The 19,157-nt window shown below is 36.2% G+C and overlaps 1 protein-coding gene across 2 annotated transcripts in view; it reads left to right on the top strand.

The window, feature by feature from the left end:
- LOC145660494 (single insulin-like growth factor-binding domain protein-2) overlaps positions 1-19,157 on the top strand; it is a 1,012,667-nt gene that overhangs the window by 970,127 nt on the left and 23,383 nt on the right. The window contains exon 4 of one of the 2 annotated variants that reach the window (XM_081725615.1): positions 2,861-2,976. The exons of the other annotated variant lie outside the window; for it this stretch is intronic. Coding sequence (XP_081581741.1) covers positions 2,861-2,874 — 14 coding nt within the window. The 3' untranslated portion in view covers positions 2,875-2,976. Of the gene's footprint in view, positions 1-2,860; positions 2,977-19,157 lie in introns of those variants that run through there. 2 annotated transcript variants of the gene reach the window in all.

Below are 19,157 nucleotides of genomic sequence, written 5' to 3' on the forward strand. Positions count from 1 at the left end.
TTAGGGTCCTATACTATAATACCCAATGTTTAAATTGGTCAATTTCCAAAATTTAAGGGGTGGGCCAAGATACACTTCCCAAATTTTTTAAAGGGGTGCATTAATATACCTATATATTATAAAAGAGAATTAACCCCTGTATACGCCCATATAACTATATAAGGTAATAGGACCTCATCCAAAGAGATAAAATAGGCTGAAAACCAAACACGTGGTATAACGTATTGCTTACGTTTATATTTTTGGCAATTTTGTACCCTTAAAAGGGGACGAGGTGGACCACCCAAATTTATCATAATACATATTAGGGTCCTATACTATAATACCCAATGTTAAAATTGGGCAATTTCCAAAATTTAAGGGGTGGGCCAAGATAACCATCCCAAATTTTTCAAGGGGTGCATTAATATACCCATGTCTTATGAAATGTAATAAACCCCTGTATACGTCCATATAACTATATAGGGTAATAACACCTCATCCAAGGGGATAAATTAGGACAAAAACCCCGAAATTTGAATTTTTGGCAATTTTTTACCCATGAAAGGGAACGACATAGACACCCAATACTGATAGAGGTACATACTATGGTCCTAGGCTACCACACACAATTTTTAGATTTGGCAATTTTCAAAATTTAAGGGGTGGGCCATGATACCCCTCCCAAATTTTTCAAGGGGTGCATTAATATACCCATATGTTATGAAATGGGAATGGACCCCTGTATACGCCCATATAACTATATAGGGTAATAATACCTCATCAAAGGGGATAAATTAGGTCAAAAACCCCCGAAATTTGAATTTTTGGCAATTTTTTACCCATGAAAGGGAACGACATAGACACCCAATACTGATAGAGGTACATACTATGGTCCTGGGCTACCACACACAATTTTTAGATTTGGCAATTTTCAAAATTTAAGGGGTGGACCATGATACCCCTCCCAAATTTTTCAAGGGGTGCATTAATATACCCATATGTTATGAAAGGGAATGGACCCTTGTATACGCCCATATAACTATATAGGGTAATAATACCTCATCAAAGGGGATAAATTAGGTCAAAAACCCCCGAAATTTGAATTTTTGGCAATTTTTTACCCATGAAAGGGAACAACATAGACACCCAATACTGATAGAGGTACATACTATGGTCCTAGGCTACCACACCAAATTTTTAGATTTGGCAATTTCCAAAATTTAAGGGGGGTGGTCCTATGTACCCCTGCCAAAATTTAGGGGGTGGGCCATGGTACCCCTGCCAAAAATTTAGAGGGGGTGGCCCTAGGTACCCCTAGGTCATTGACCCTCATCTAAGCCGTAAAAGGGAACGAATTTCAAAATCCCGGTCGTAAAAGAGAGTGAGGATGAGTCATTCGCGCATACGGGGGGGAGTACTACTCTGGACCCTTTTACCACACTGCAACACAGCCTTCATGCCCTTTACTTAGGCCACACGCCATCCCCTGTGTACCACGCTTTTAGTTCATATTAATAATAAAGTTTTACATTCTCTATGACATACATCATACTAAAGAATTTTGTGTTTACATTTTACTATATTTCTATCAAGCATGACAAGTCAAAATTTAACAAAGTTTTGAACACTTGTGTCTTCTTGTTAGCGTTCTCTCTCCAATTTTCTGTAATATAGGGCGTACGTTTTAAAACCAGCCCTGATACAAATGGCACATAAAATAAGGTTTCTGTATTTTTTTTAAAAAAAAGTACCTTTGTTGATGTATTCTTGCATTTGCAGTGCAGTGTAATGAAGGGGATAAGGTCTTGTGGTTGTCTGAGTGGTAGAGGAGAGAGGGAGAGAAGTGTAAGTTAAGTTTCATATTTGTGTTCGGGGCCGATAAAATGAACACACTGTATAACAAATGAACCGCAATTAGCTAGTTGTTGCCCGGGGCAAAAACTCGCCTTAGCGCCCACACTTCCGTGACTAAACAAACCAAAATGCTCCCTGACCACACCTAATATTGGCGTCAAACAGTAATTCTCCTATTTCATTTTTTTTCTTCAAGAGGTAAAGCTTGATTTCAAAACTGCAGTACATAATTTAATTTTTAGTACAAGATAAAACACCAAACTAATTAGCATTTGATTGCCAAATAATCTGAGAGTAGCATGCTTGACATATTCTTACAGTCTTATCATACTAACTGCAAATCACAATGTTTAGGAGATTATATCGGGATGTGTGTATATATGTAGAATGAATCAACCGTCTGTTGCTTCTGAATAAGAATTTTTAATTATGATAAACAGTCAAGTTGTTGTCTCGAGTATTATATTCGAACATTTTGCAAATCTCTTAAATCGATGTAAGTTAAATGAAAATACAGAAAACTAGAAGTAAAATTTAACTTTGTAGACTCTTTTGGCTGTAATGTCCTCAAGAGAGAGCTTTGAAGCTCCAACTTATGCTCTATGGATATGATAAGAAGTCGTTCTTGTTCTGTTAAGTTTCTGAGGTAATTTTTTATGATCTTTAGTTTAGTAAAACCCCCGTTCCTTGCCTTATAATGAAAATAAATATGTGACCAGTTTTGCGCCCCCCAATCTGGCGCCCGAGTTACAAGCCCCGTTTGTCTCCCTAGTTTGTCTCCCATCACTGAATTTTATTTACGTAGGTATAACACTGTAAAACTTATTTATCTAATAAATTCATCCATGTATTTTTAAATATACATTGAAAGTAACATTAATTCATCACTTAAGATAAAAGAAGAAATTTAATTAGCTTTCGTTTAAAAGTTTGCAACTTAAAAATTTTAATATATGCCGTATTTGCGCAAGGAACTTTTATTGTATTTAAGAGTAATTTTTATTTCTCTTGTTTCTCTTTTCAGGTATGTTTTCATGAGATGGAAACCTTAACTAATTGTGGCCAAAATTTAATCACGTAAGTTCAACAACACTGCTATAGATATTAGATACAGATGTGTTTACAGTAACACGTTACAAGGTGAATTTAAAATTTACCCAAATACCAAGAAAACATGTAAATTAGGTATGCATTAATTGCAAATTTGGAGCGAACCGATCGACTTTTATTTATAGATTTTTTTTGTGCATCAATTGTTTTCGTGAACGAACACTACACGCAATCAGTTGACTTTGAGATATCAGCGAAATGGCTTTGAAAAAAAAATCTGTTCGCAGAACAAAACGAAAAGAGCTTCGCTCTATTTCTATATAATGCTGAAAATTCTCTTTTTTCATTGTTTGCAATGATAATGCGCGCGCGAAATGTTTTTTCCCAAGGGTAGGCAGCCCGTTTTTTGGTTATTATTCCGCAATGGTATGTCCAATTGGAACATGCAACCCCTTACGACACTCAACTCGAGCTCTCGTTTCACAATGTTAAATTTGGTTAAGGACAATTGAGGCATCTGGGAGGAGTATTTGGACAAACGAATGCCTACGTCGAGGAAAGAAGACATTCGCTCCAAAAAGAATGAAATAAGAGCGAATGAAATGAAATAATAAAATAAGAAAGAAAAGGAAAGAGAATACGTAAAAAAAGAAGAAAAATAATTCCTTCAAAGTGGTTTCATTTGGGGGTGTCCCGACAAAACGTACCAGCGACAAAACGTACCACTTGAATTTTCGCGACAAAACGTACCACTTTTGACGACCTGTCATAAATGACAACCTGTCATGGATTAATTAAAGCATTTCTGATATTTATTCTACGACAAAACGTACCACTTATATAAATTACAACCTGTCTTGGACTATTTAAAACATTTCGGATATTTAATCCACGACAAAACGTACCACTTCAAGCTTTATTTTTTTTTTTTCAGCATGCTCACAGATTATTCTCCAGATCGAACAAACTTCTCTTAAAGGCTCTGTACGTGGCAAACGTAACATTAAACACATTTATCAGCGAGTAAGAGAATACGAGTCTTCCAAAATACATTAGACCAATGTGGGTGCTTACATATGTAACAAAAGAGAACATAATGTTAAGAAACTACTTCCTCATGAACAGGTAAAACAACGGCAGTATAAGATTGAGAAGAACAGACAGGTAATGTATCGAGTTGTCAAAGTGCAGAAACTCATTGGTAAAAGAGGGCTCATTTACAGAGGAAGTGTAGCAGCCTATAAACTGAAAGAGACAGCTATAGATCATGGAAACTTTTTGCATATTATTCCTTTCTTAAGCAAATTTGATCTTCCGCTTAAAAGTAATTTAGATAAGGTCACCGAGAAGAGTCATATACGAGGAAGTAAGCAGGATAGTGGTCGCATAACTTTTACTAAACACGGTGAATTTTGTTTTGAATGCTATCAATACACTTATCAGAGAAGATATTTCGAAAAAAGTCTCTCAAGCTTCAATATTTTCTGTCCTATTAGACACTACTCAAGATATAGTAGTTTCAGGCCAGTGCTCTGTTGTTTTACGGTATGTTGTTAAAATGGTTGTTAAACAAAGTATTGCTGTCATTGTAAAATGCATATCTACCACAGGCCAGTGTCCTTGCGGTTTACTGCTGGAAATTCTGCAGGAAGTTGAACCTTGATATTAAGAAGTGTATTGGAAATTCAACCGATGGCTCAAGTAACACACAAGGACAATATTCGGATTTTTTCAATTCACCTATGATCAGTTACACGTGTGATTCAGTTGATTTTGAGTTTAACGGCCCTTTTAGCAGCGAGGCTATATGAGACGGGACATACTGATTTACGGGAAATCCGAAGCACATGAGCTCCCGCCAGGAATCGAACCCAGGTCTCGCACGACAAAGGCGCATACGCTAACCGCTTAACCACTAAGAAACTCAATTATACGTGTGGTGTTACGCTCATATACTCAATCATGTCATATGTGATCTGACAAAAAATTGCATTGATTCTGTGGCATTGTTCTGCTGAATGAATGTACGATATTTATGCGTGATTCTTATCAGCGAATGGACATTTGGAAGATCAAATGTTAACAAAGGCGTCTTACAGTTATTGCGGAAACAAGATGGTAGAAAACACACTGTTTTTCAGAAAAAAGTTTGGTCATTTTTCGAACCCAGAAAGTGCTTTGTATATAGAGTTGACCATAATAATTAAGAAAATTGCTTCTACAGAAAACATCAAACCAAAAGCTAGGTGTAAAGCAAAAGGATAGATAAAAGATATTCTCAAGTTCAAAACAACTCGGACAGCACAAATGTTCCTTAAGATATTTCAAGTGACGACCTCTCTGTCAAACTATCTCCAAATAGAGGGTGCTGCTAGTGTAGTCCTATCGGATGGTGCAGACTACTCTGTTCCAAGTGAAAGAGTAGAGAGATTATTTTGAATCCGTTAAGAATGCAGCATTAAGCTTTGCGGAATGGGGCAATAACCAATTTGAAGACTTAGAACGTGATTTCTTTCTTTTTTTTTCCTATTGACCTGTCGACAATTTGCCTTCAGAGATTGACAAAGATTTTCCTGTGAATATGAATATGAAGCTGCTTCTATCCAATGACCAGGTACTGCATCGAAGCATTCAACACAATATTGGACATGGTAGTTTCGAGTATTTCTTCAAGATTCAAGAAGCAATGTACTTTATGGATTATTTGGACCCTAGACACCTCAACCAAGTAACAGAACTTCCAGACGTGCCTTTCGATAAACTTACATATTTTCTGAAAAACTTCAGTAAAGAAGTTTCCAAAGATAATATAAATGTATTCTCTTGGACTTTTGAAGGGCGTGGATATCCTTGAAAGTCAGTCTTGATGACGAGCACAACCGAGAAAAAATGACTGTCCTGATGGTGCAAGTGATCCAGAATTAGGATAAAATACATTTGTTTACAAGGAAAGCGAATGGAAAACGTGTTTCAAAATTGTCCAATGTGCTGCTTTTTAATTTGGCAGAATTGTAAATTTTGCAGTAATACTTACCCAGGTTTCCAGCATACAAATTTTTATTGACTATGCCCGTAACTCATGTAAAAGAAATTTTTCAAAACTTAAATAAACTGAAATACTTTAAAAATAGATTAACGAGTACCATGTCTGAAAAACATTTGAAAACATTTATGTTGATGTCTATTGAAAAAGATTTATAAAAAAATATTTCGAATGCAAAAGTGATAGATACAGTAGCATCAAAAACTAGTACACTAAAACATCTGCTAATTTTGTAATATAGTATACGTTCTCCTTGAGCTTCATATAACATTTTGAACAATTCAGAATAATATACTGATGAAAGAATATCAGATTTTAATTGTCAATTGTTAATACTATTGACTTACTGTAGAAAGAAAACTGCAATTGATTTGTGACATTGAGATTCTGGTGTCCCTTGTGGGAGAAAGCGCCCGCGCCCCTCTAATAATGTCTATCCGTCTCTGGTCCAAAGCCTGGATAAAGTGTGATGGAAATCAGCAAATATTCAAATATTGCATATGCAAGATTCTTGCTGGTCTTGGTCTGGCGAGAATCTTGCAGGTATGGTCTTGGTGTTGGGAGAATCTTGCATCCCTTAGTCTTAGTTTTGGTCTTACATCGGTACTTTTCTCACCACCAATCTGTTCAACTTTAAACCTTATTTTGGCCGATATATATATACTTATATACCGTCCTATCAAGTGGTACGTTTTGTCGCCTGACATTATTTGATGGCTGATTGGAAGACTCTTTGCAAGTAGCCCTCCAGGCAAGTGGTACGTTTTGTCGCTTGTCATTATTTAAAGTGCTTAAAGAAAACCCTTCACAAGCAGCCCTCAGGGTAAGTGGTACGTTTTGTCGGTGGTACGTTTTGTCGCTAGTACGTTTTGTCGCGTATTCTCATTTGGGAACTATATATTAATGCCAGTGGCGTATTTACGGGATGGTTATCGGGCTCAAGCTCCCCCCCCCCAAGTAAATGTTAGATGCACAACTTCATTAAAATTTATCAGCACTCAAAAAGAAAAAATATATAAGTGCTTATTCACGTGTTGTGCATAGCCTACCCCCCGAAACAAGATCCTAAATACGCCACTGATTAATGCTAAACGTCATAAGTTACTATGAGCACTCAAATTTACATTTCTTTTAAGTCTCTTTGCGCTGATGAGGTTGATACATCTTCTACGGACACTTGATAAGCTCTTATTATATTATCCCATAAAACCGCATGTTTTAGAAGCAACGTTAATTTTAGTCGAAAGCAAATTACAAGAGTTAAGAGGCCTCATCCCGGCGAAATTAAAATACCGCTAATTTTACAGTAATTAAGTGATATCTCTCAATAGATAAAAGATAATCGAAATGTGGAACAAGAGCACCCTAGACAATATCCTTTTACATGAGAGACCGTTATCACAACTCACCTTGTGGCTTTCTGTTTTCAGCCGGTTAGAAACGCGAAAATAAATGCCGATTTTCAAAATGGCTCGAAATCAAAGCAGATAAGTGAATTGTGATAACGGTATCTCATGTAAAATGATATTGTCTGGGGCGCTCTTGTTCCACATTTCGATTATTTTTTATCTATTGGGAGATGTCACTTAATTACTGTAAAATTAGCTGTATTTTAATTTCGCCGGAATGAAGCCTCTTAATACAGAGAAACCTGAGTCACTGTATACTGGATGTCATATTGCTATTCAAATGAAATGAAATTTATGGTTTTACTTTCAATAGTATGACTTTCATGCTAAAGGATACGTCTAATCAACGAAAGCCAGTGATAATAAAAGAATTGGTGGACTGAGATTGTAAGAAAAAACGGGAAAACTCCGAGAAAAGCCACGGACATTTTATCCACCATAATTTCACACTGAGAAAAAAATCATTATCCGGACAGCGGCATATTGTATAAATATACGGGATCCATGTTTGGTGCGGAAATCTGTACAGAACATTCATTATACATATGCTACATACGTACAGCCTTTTTCCCGCTATGAAGTTACATCATGCAGCTGAAGGATGTCTGACATTTAACGGGTCTTCCGTATATTACATACGTCAACGATATGTTCTATACGTTAATCTGTATATGAGACCCTTACCGCCTATGCCTAGGTATACAGTCATACGGAAAGTACGCTAAGATGGAACACGCTTGCTACAGGATGTTATATATAGTCATACTTCAAGTCCAAAAAACACATGATTTACGCACGTAACCTACGTTTTTACGTACGCCACATGCGTTTTTCTTTTATCTGTGCATACGGACCGACGTGGAACCATTTGAGCGCTTTACCTCTGAGCGAGCGTGCCCCTGTTTGCTATTCGAAAAAAAAAAAAAAGCAAACTATGGATAAGACAAATTATACTTAAACATTTCTTCAAAATCTCACGGAACTTCTAACCAGCTTCTCAGCATGCAGTTTGTGAATCTCTCTTTTACATTATTCATTTTGTCTGCAGTAACACATACACACACACACATACTCATTGAGATACATCTCTCTATTTTGGTAGTTTTCTTGCGTCCGATAAAAACCGAGAGCTCCTCGTCATTTAGCTTCGTAATGAAACAGATGAGTTTTTAGCCCTTTTATTTTTATTTTTTTTTTGGGGGGGGTCTTCTCTTCTGTTAGTCGCTTTCAAGCCTTGAGTGGAAGATGAAGAATAACAGCATAATATTACGAAACACAAAATACTGGAAACGGGTTGGACAAAGAAAGGAAAAAAAATAAATCAGGACTTATAATGTCTTTCAGTTGCTTCAGAGACCAAATAATAAAAACGGCAATTCAAAAGATGGACGAGAAGTTTATGTTGTGTAACAAAAATAACGAGAAAGAAAATGCAATGACGAACAGAAGTTCTTTCAAATATCATGTAACATCAATCATGTTCCCATCTACAAGACTAACATAAAGCTTTCTATTATAACTGTTCATTTTATGGTTTTTAACGGATTTTTTTCTTTTTCCTAGTCTTAAATAGAGTAATCCAAGTCACTGTCCTAGTTGCTCTTAATACCGTAGCTCTGTCGCAGTTAAAGTCTAGCGTCAACGTCTAATGGTGGTAACGTCATTAGAAACGTAGTTTGCCAATAATGTCGAAATATTTTAATTTTAAAAGAAATGTAGTTTCTTTTCTTCTTCTTTCGAATTTCAAAGCATTTTACTAGTATTAAAAAGTATATCGGGTGTTCTAAAAATGGCGCCCACGGACTACAGGTCACTACTGTACAAGTGAAAATAAACCGATATATATATCTGCATATTTTTCGGGTCGTCGATTGGAGACGCAAATTGCACTACGTAACAACGTCGCAGATGAAGAACCATAGAGTAGATCTATCAATCTATCAAATAGTTACATTGATTCTTTCCACCTGGCACTTAAAGTCGATATAAATTGACACTAGCGTCATTTATTAGTATAACAATTCATGTAACTGCTTGATGGATTCGTAGAGTAATGCTAATAGTTCCAAGTTAATCTGCGACGTTGCCACATAGTGAAATTTCGATTTCCCATAGCGGCTGAAGGAGGCTCCGGAGGGTATACCATCATATGACATTTTCGCTTTGTTTTTATTTGTAGAATAGTGCTCTTTGGTCCATGGGCAGTATTTTTAGAACACCTGATATATATGTAAGTTAGTTTTAAAGTGAAACTTATATAGTAAGACGGAGAAAGTTCAAATTGCGCATTACATGACATAGATAGAATTTGTTATTTTATATTTTTCATATGCAGTACATAAGTAAATAACTAATCTGTTCCAAAAGAATAAAAAATATAGAGTCAAGAAAAACTTTGTTTTCTCGATTTTTCTCGAAACCTATTCATGACAATTTACCCTCAAAGCACGCCGTTTTATTACGTTTGATGTGGCCTATCTACTTGTATTTATCTTTATTTGGGCAATGTTTTGTTTCAACATAAATATTAAAGTTTAAGAAATAGCAATAATTTTGGATTTATCTCATTAGCCATACTTCGTTCAGTCGTCTTACTACCGTCATAATGAAGAAGAGCTTGACAAGGACATATTTCCATATCAGTTTTACTTTAAATAGGTGGTGTGGCTAAACTAAGGATCAATTTTTAAGTTTACAAACTAATTCGTTTTTCTTAACGTTTTCAAAAACTACGCATGAGTTTTTATACTGAAAAATATAATTTTGTTCAGCTCAATGAGATCTATAAATTGGCATATGCACAGATTTGATGAGGATCCAAGGTATTGAAGGTGTTGGAACCCTTCACATGGCCAGCTGTCCTTTGTCAATGACAAAATTGTGTGCGCTGGAGTGTGAAGCTGTGTGCTACATGTTGGCATGCAAACAATTAGTGATGAGCAAATGCAAGACCAAGATCAAGACCGGGATGGTCTTGGTCTTGGTCTTGATCTTGCACATCCAGTCTTGGTCTTGGTTTTGCACTGGAATCCTTGGTCTTGGTCTTCGTCTTGGTCTTGCACACCCAGTTTTGATCTTGGTCATGCATGCAAGAGTCTTGCACTTAAGAAATCTCAAGCTTTTCATAGGTAAATTTTACTATGGATATAACGGATAATAAACTCTACAATGCGCCAATAGTAACGGAAATACAATGTAAGTGTCTAAATGTAATATAGTTTAACTTCGTGTAGGTATGATGATAGTGTACAACATAGGTGATGACCTTTATTTTTTTAAATGGGTGCCTACGCTTCACTATTATAAGATATTCCTAAATCACCACGTTTCGTAATCTGCTTATATTTTTTTAACAGATCCAACACTCCACTGGTTCCCAAACTGGGGAGGGGGCGCGGTGGCTCAGTGGTAGAGCGTTCACCTCCGGTGCTTGGGGTCCCTGGTTCGATTCCAGCTCGCGCCGTGTGGACTTTGTGGTGGACAAACACCGTGCTCGTGGGTTTTCTCGGGGTTCTCCCGTTTCCTCCCACTTTCTTCATTCCACCATTTCACTCATCTCTCATTATTACCGTCTCCTTTAGCCTAACCGGCATAACCGTGGGACATAAAGATTTCATTTCATTTTTTCCCAAACTGGGGAGGCTACCCTTGAGACGCATGAAAGAAAATCAAGACGGCACAGATTATTGAAATACCATTAATTGCAAAATAATTTGTACACTCTAAAGGTGTCAGAGTTTTCTTTCCAACCACGACTAGGTAATCCTTGTATTAAACAAACTTCCAATTAAATATTGAGATTTTGTTTTACTGATTCCAGTATGTACTCTATGGGGCATAAACATGGACATTACGCAAAAGCGAATTAAAAAATTGCAGGTTTTCGAAATGTGGACATGGAGAAAAAAGGAGAGAATTAGCTGTGTTCAACATAAAAAGAATGAGAAGGTGTTAGAAATACTAGCAGTAGGGGAAAAAAGAATTTTAGATTTTGTTAAGAGAAGGAAGAGGAACTGCTTAGGATATTGGCTGAGGAGAAACTGTATTATGAGGGACGTGCTAGGGGGTATTGTGGAAGGAAAGAGAGGGAGGGAGCGAAAGAGACTGTAGCTGAAGGAAGGTATTAAAACAGAAAATTGCTACGTCAAGACGAAGAGACTAGCTGAGGACCACCGACGTCGAACCTTCTCAGTTGCAGCAAGTAACCTGCCAATAATGGCAGAATAGATATGATGATGATGATGATATGTTTAGCAATATTGACCAAAACATGGAGAGTAAATTAAAATAATAATTATTATAATCAAACCTCTTAATATTTTAGAATAACTTGAGTGAAAACTGAAAATGACTGAAATGTCTATGTCTGGTATAAACTCAATTTATATGAATACTTTCGACCTGTATTAGAAATACAAAATAACGGCATCAAACTCCAAGCTATTTGAAGTCTCACTTGTGAATATGGATTACTAGCATCAATTACCCACTTTGTTGGGTTAAACTAAAAATGATAATAATATATTTCGTTAGTTAGTGGCTCTTTACTATTAGTAAAGCGCTCTCTGATATCGATCATTTTCGATTATTTTTATATTTCTCTCCCCTCCTTCCCCCAAGTTGCAGGGCTAAATTTAGATTTAAATGACATCAGAAGTGTCACTGTTCGTCTCAGAGATCCCGAAAACTATGAATTCAGCACTAATATCGGTCATTTTCAATATATATATATATATATATATATATATATATATATATATATATATATATATATATATATATATATATATATATATATCCTCCTCCACCATGTTGCGAGGCACGGCATCGGAAGTGTCATTGTTCATCCCAATGATCTCGAAAACCATGAGTTCGACATTGATAATAGTCATTTTCGATAATTTTTATATTGAAAAATATCTCTTTCCTCCCCCATGTTGCGGTGCTGAATTTGCACTTAAACGGGATAGGAAGTGTCACTGTTCACCTTAGAAAACGCCAAAACTATGGATTCGACACTAATATTTGATCATTTTTTATCATTATTATGTATCTCCCTCTCCCACAAGTTACGAGGCTGAATTTGGTCGTAAACGGTATCGGAAGGTCAGTATTCAACTCAGCGACCTCAAAAACTATGGATTCGCCACTAATATCCGTCATTTTCGATCAGTTTTATATCTCTTCCCTTCCCTCCGCCAAGCCACGGGACTGAATTTGAATTTAAACAGCATCGGGAGTGTCACTGTTTAGCTCAGCGACCCCAAAATATATAGGTTCTATTTTAATATCTGTCATTTTCGATTATTTTTAAAAAATCTTTCCCTTTCCCTCCCCTAAACTGCACCGTCAAAGTGATATAACAGAAATCATCTTATGTCCGATCCTCATCTATGTTGAAAATGAGGTCGAGTTCGGTCGGGTGGTTCAAAAGTTATTAAATTTGATTTATTTTTATACATTTTCCATCCCCTTTCTCTCCCCTAAGCTCTACCATCAAAGTGATTTGATAAAAACCACCACAATTCCGAACCTCATCTATGTTGAACATTTGATTGAGATTGATCGGCTGGTTCAGGTGTGATGAAGTCACAATGACAGTCACTTATATTTTTTAGTTTTTAACATATATCACCCTCGTCCCCCTCTCCTACGTTCCACCATCAAAGTAAAATTATAAAAATTGCTCCAGGCCTGAACTTCATCTATTTTGAACATTTGATCAAAATCGGTCGAGTGTTTCAAAAGATATTAAGTTTTATTATATACTAGCAGCGTTCACCCCGCTTCGCTGCGGTCACCCCGGAACGCAATAAACTTTGTTACTTAGATAATTTTTACTTTTTCGCTTTCAAGTGATATGATAAAAACCATAGAAGATTGCAGTAAATGTTAACATTATATCGCCTGTCATTTATGTTAACCCGCCCCGCTTCGCTGCGGTCACCCCGGAACGCAATAAACTTTGTTACTTAGATAATTTTTACTTTTTCGCTTTCAAATTGCAGTAAATGTTAAAATTATAGCGCCTGTCATTTATGTTAACCCGCCGAGTCACATGGTCATGCGGGTTGCATATAAATACGTTTATTTTTACCTATGATGAACTAATAACAAAGGATTTGTACGTATGGACACTTGAATGGTCAATTATCTCAAGACACTGGTAATTAAAAATTAAAGTGATATGATAAAAACCATCTAGGGTCCAAATCCTAATAACCCCCCAAAAATGAAAGAAATTGGTTCAGCCGTATTAGCGTGATGAGTTCACAAAGGATTTGTGCGTTCTCTTTTATATATATAGATTATACCGAATCTCATACATGTTAAAAATTTGATTGAGATTGGTTAAAGAGTTATTAAGTCACAAACTTAGTCACTTTTATTTTTATTTATATTGATTTTTGTACATCTCCCCTTCCTCCCCCTCCCCTACGTTGCTCCGTCAAAGTGAACTGACAGATAACATTCCAGGCTTGAACCTCATCTATGTTAAAAATTGATCGAGATTGATCATTTGCTTCAAGAGTTATTAAGTTTTATATATTATTTTATAACTCCTCCTCCTCCTCTCCCCTAAAGATTAGTAGATTAGATTTTACCGTCAAAGTGAAATGATGAAAACACTTCCAGGCTCAAACTTCATCTATATTGAAAATTTGATCGAGATCGGCCAGGTGGTTCAAGAGATTAGTAGTCACAAAAATAGTCACTTTCAATTTTATAATATAGATTTATTGTTGTAGTATAATGTTATATTGCTCAATCCTCGATGTGCCATATACCTAAGGAGGCTAAAAGTTACATTAATAAACAATTATTCAACGTATAAGCATCCGTCCAAACTTGCCAACGTACAAGCATCCAATCAAACTTGCGGTCACATGCACGAAGTTTTTGTCAATGTCATGAAAATGTTATTTCGATATTAATTTTATGAACACACATTAAAAATTTCCAACGGATGCTTGAGTCTCGGACCATACCCATTTAGTCGACACCTATGGTGTACGGTATTACCGATGTTCAATGCTACATTTCTCTTTAATTTCGGAAGAAGAACACCACTAATATGCTTTGAAATGAAATGAAGTATCTAGTTTAACGTCCCACAATTATGCATCAAGGCTAAGGGAGATGGTAATGATGAGAAATGACTGAAGTGGTGGAAGGAAGAAAGTAGGAGGAAACAGAAAAATCCCGAGAAAATCCACGTACACAGCGTTTGTCCACCAAAAAAGTTCATATGGCGTAAGATAACACCTGTGTTGCTTGGAAACGAGCAATATCTACAGAAAACGCGAACAACCAATTCAGAAAACGACATACTGTAGCTATATGCTACAGGGGCAGATAGCCTCACACAGATTGCATAAACTACTGGGAACACATTCACTCCAGCAGCATTTTTACTGAAGCCAAGAAATCTATCTCCTTCTTTTTTACATTCTATATAAAAAAAAATTCAAGTAGTGTCGGTTCTTGTGCAAGACTCTTGCACAAGAGTCTTGGTCTTGGTCTTGCAGGTATGGTCTTGGTCTTGCACCACTTGGTCTTGGTCTTGGTCTTGTATCGGAATTCCTAGTCTTGGTCTTGCATGCAAGACTCTTGCAAAAACTGCAAGACCAAGACTCTTAGGCTCATCACTACAAACAGTCCACGAAGATCGTAGGCACCCTATGTGCAGAAATGAGCAGACTTCGTTATACTTCTTATACTTCTTTTGCGAGCAGGCTACTAGGAGGGACCCCATTACTTACATCATAGAAGCCTAGCCAACACAAATTAGTGTTGATGTACGTAAGTTCTATGACATTTTTTCCCTTATAGTTTAGAAATGTACAATCCACCTTTTGTAAATTTTTGGGGCCCCCAAGAGAGTAGGGCCCTAAGCTATAGTTTGTTTAGCTCATACGTAAATCCGGCGTTGGGCATATGTCTCATCTTTGAACATTTTTTTTTTTTGTTTCGTTAAATGCCAACAGTATTGCAGAATTTTGTTGAAGACCTCATAGTCTCCAGTTGTATTCGCATTGTTTTATTCATTTTTCCTATGTGATTATTTTTTTTTTGTTTTCGTTTTTTTTTTGTACTTTTCCTTCTGCTTTTTTTCTTCTCACCGAAACTAGTATTACATCTGAGATATTACACTAGTCTTATAGAGCAGGTATTTGGATGCGCATTTCATGACGTCATAACGGTTGGGCAGCCAACTTTCTTTTCTATGTAAGGTCTTTGTAAACAATTATTAGTTCATGTAATTGCGTTCTGTAGTTACTATCTGACTTATTTTCTACGTTTTTAATATTCTTTTAAGTTATTCATTAAGATTTTTTTAAAAAAAAGTGGGTGAGCTTGACGAAAAACATTAGATCAAAGTTAGTAGAAAATTGCAAGCATTGTTAGAAACATCAGAAATTGTTCGTTTCAGAGACGATAACCTCGAAAGATGTCTAACTAAACTAACAGCAACATTTTCTGGGGGAATATAGAAAAGCATACAGTAGAAGAAATATAAAAATTACATTATACAGTAGTCACACTTAGTGGAAATTTCTGGTTTTAACTGCTATCTTTTAATTTTCTTACAACTAGTTGTTATTGTATACTAATTAGGCCAATATTTACGCACAAACAACAGAGGCCCAGGCTCAGGGCGGAAAACTTTTCCATATAAAAAAAAAATCGACTTTAAAGGATGGTATGCAGTAAAAGGAGGTTGTCCACGAAAGAGAAAGTTGAGATAAATCTATACTGAAAAGAATGTTACTATGACAACGCGACCTAGTTTTCTCGTTATGACGCTTGCTGAAGACTTGGTTTTAACTTGCACCCTAGAAACATATTATAATGCATTTTGTCTTTTGTACGTTTTTAAACTCTGTTTTTCTTTACATCGAGCTTACTACGAACAAAAAGGAGAAGGGCCGCAAAATACCTAAATACAGGTCTGATACTGATACCAATGAATAACCACCTTGCAATCATAATCTAACAACTGAATATATTTGACGATAGCATATTTCAATTGTATTGACATCATTAGTACAAGGGCGCCGATTTCTCTAACTTGGGGTGGGTGGGTTCAGATGTGTGTTTGTTTGTAGACAAGGGACTACGTAGGCGTATATGAGGATTTTAAAACAAATTGAATTCAAATTATGCCAAATATTGTGTATTCATAAAAATACATATAACAGTATACATATAGTCAGTATGAAGACAGGCTCTGCAATTACAGAATTAACTATGTTTGTATAACGTTAAAAGAAGTTCACTAAAGAATATTATTTTCTAGTAACAATAAGTAAACTTTTCGGCTATAACTAGAAAGTAAACTTAGGGAAGAACATGGGAGCCTAATACTAAAGTTCCTATCATTACCGAGACACCCCATCCTAGTTGAAATGTATACTATTCTTATCCTATTACTCAATGAGCAATTGTCACTTTCCTAAAGAAAATTTGTTTTATTTATTTATTGTAAGAAATTTCTGCGTTAAGTCCCTGCTTGTATATTCGGTTTACCATTGCATTATTTAGGATGAGGAATCTGAGAAGCAGAGATTGTTTTCTTCAAAGAGGACACACCAGGAGAATGTAAGGAAGGGTGACACTTCTACGACTACATTCTTAAAATAATTATCTTCTTACTTCAATCTATTGTTTATCTTTACTTATGTAACAATATATCTGTATGTCTACCTGTCATGAGCCTTTCGCGTAGAGAGGAATCACCTAAAACCACAATTTTCGGCCTCTGTTATTCTACATGGTCCGATGAATTACAATATTGCCTTCATCACATCGTTGACCAGGTCAGAATCCGTCATCTTCTAGGGGAACAGCTGCTTGAGATGTGCACACTACGACGATGACAGGCCTGTGATTACTCATTATAGTTATGAGAACCTTCACATAGTCATCCACGGGGCCAGTAGTGCATGTAGAAAACATACGACGAACTTTGTTATCGACAAGTATATCATTCTAATCATGTATACTTTCAGGTAAATCATATTTGTAGCTGGAAATGCATCCTTTAAGAGGACAACGCTCCTTTCTGCAAGGCCAACATGTTGCTGCACTGCTTCGGAGAGTATAGTAGTGAATTTTAATTGCTACAATAGCCCCCAAACTTACCTAATCTCAATTCTATTAAACACATTTGGGATATCGTTGAACATCAGATCCGAGTGCATCGCTCCCCTCCGCGGAATTTGCATGTGCATATATGGTGCACCACTTCTCCAGCCACCTACCAAGATCTCATTGCTTACATGCCAGAGCGCAGTGTTGCTGTCTTGCGAGTCAAAGATGTACATACCAAATGTTAGGTAAGAGGTTATAATATTTGGATGGTCAGTGTAAATTGAACGTAATTAGCTCTATAGTTAGATCAAGGTACAGTGCACAAAATTTTGAGTTCCTTACTCATATCACTCTTTATTAATTTATTAGTGGAAATACTCGTTATCACTCAATCTCTTCATGTCTTAGTGATAACCAGACTGTAGAAAAAAATATAGTTTTCTCCCCCCCCCAAAAAAAAATCTGTTTGGATCTACCACCGGATAGATATGGATAGTTTCAGCATTTGTTTTGAATGAGTATGAGAAATCTGTTAGAATATACATCCTAAACTACACTCTAAGGTTAATTTTCCTGTGTCAGAAGTTTGAGATGAGTTTCGACTTTATTCATATAGGTTGATGACTGAGTTTGCAGGGCTTGTTGCAATAAAGCTTCCTGTGGATTCAAGCAAGATATTAGCGTAATCGAATCAGGGAACCATGCACAAGAGTCCTCTGTAGCTGCATTTGTTGTTTCATGCTTTTAGGTTACGTAGCTTCTAAAAGCATATTTGCTAGCCTTTTAAATCTTTTAAGTCAATAGAAACATATCTAGTAACGTAATAACCAAATAAAAAAAAACGGATTTAGCTAAACACGTGAAATAGCAACACATTAGCGGTGGTATTTCAGAGATAGTTTCTCAACTCTCTTTTTTCTTTTTTCTTTTTTTTTTAAAGAAGAGAGAATTAAAATAAGAAAGTAAGAGTGCAAGTGCATCATCTGTTGACTCCATATAAAATGAGTATTATCCACTTTTGAGCTTCTTTGAGAGTTTATGTTTTGCGTAAGCATCTTCAGTGTGGGAGACTGGGGTTTGATTCCTGCCAGGAGTTCCGTGGTGCGAATCTTACGTTAGCTGTAGGTTTACATCTCATATACTCTCAGTACTGAAAGGAACGCTAAATTGTAATCCAACCAACTAGCTGTATTCAGTATTGTTTGTTCATAGATTATAACTTAGCAGTGACCCTACTTAGTAATTGGTACTATGGTTAAGGGCTACTCCATTATAGTTTTTGTTGGGTGTACTGCAAGTAAGTCATACAACATTCAATAGCAATCTAAATAAATAAATAAATAAAAGAGTAAATTCAGTAACTTAGGGAGATGAGCATTTACGTAACTCTAGCAAGGGCGTAATTTGGGGAAAGCAGGGGCAATTCCCCCTGCTGAAATTGAGGAGTATACTTTTAATAAATTCAATAGTAATACGATGGAATTGTTTTGTCGGTGAACAATCTTGTCCTCTACCCTCGGCAAAACGTGGAACAACGCAACTGAACTCTAGTGACATCAAGCTGGCATCAACAAGTACTTTGAAATCCGAATGAAAGCTATATCTTTTAAATATTTCCATAAACCTTATTCCTTTCCATGTGAAGAACTGGCATTCTGTTGGTTTAATAACATACCAGAGCTAGTAATGTATGGTAAACGTAAACTGTAAGATGAACTTATTCG

This window comes from Thermobia domestica, chromosome 9 (assembly GCF_964235325.1).
Source record: "Thermobia domestica chromosome 9, izTheDome1.hap1.1, whole genome shotgun sequence".
NCBI lineage: Eukaryota > Metazoa > Arthropoda > Insecta > Zygentoma > Lepismatidae > Thermobia > Thermobia domestica.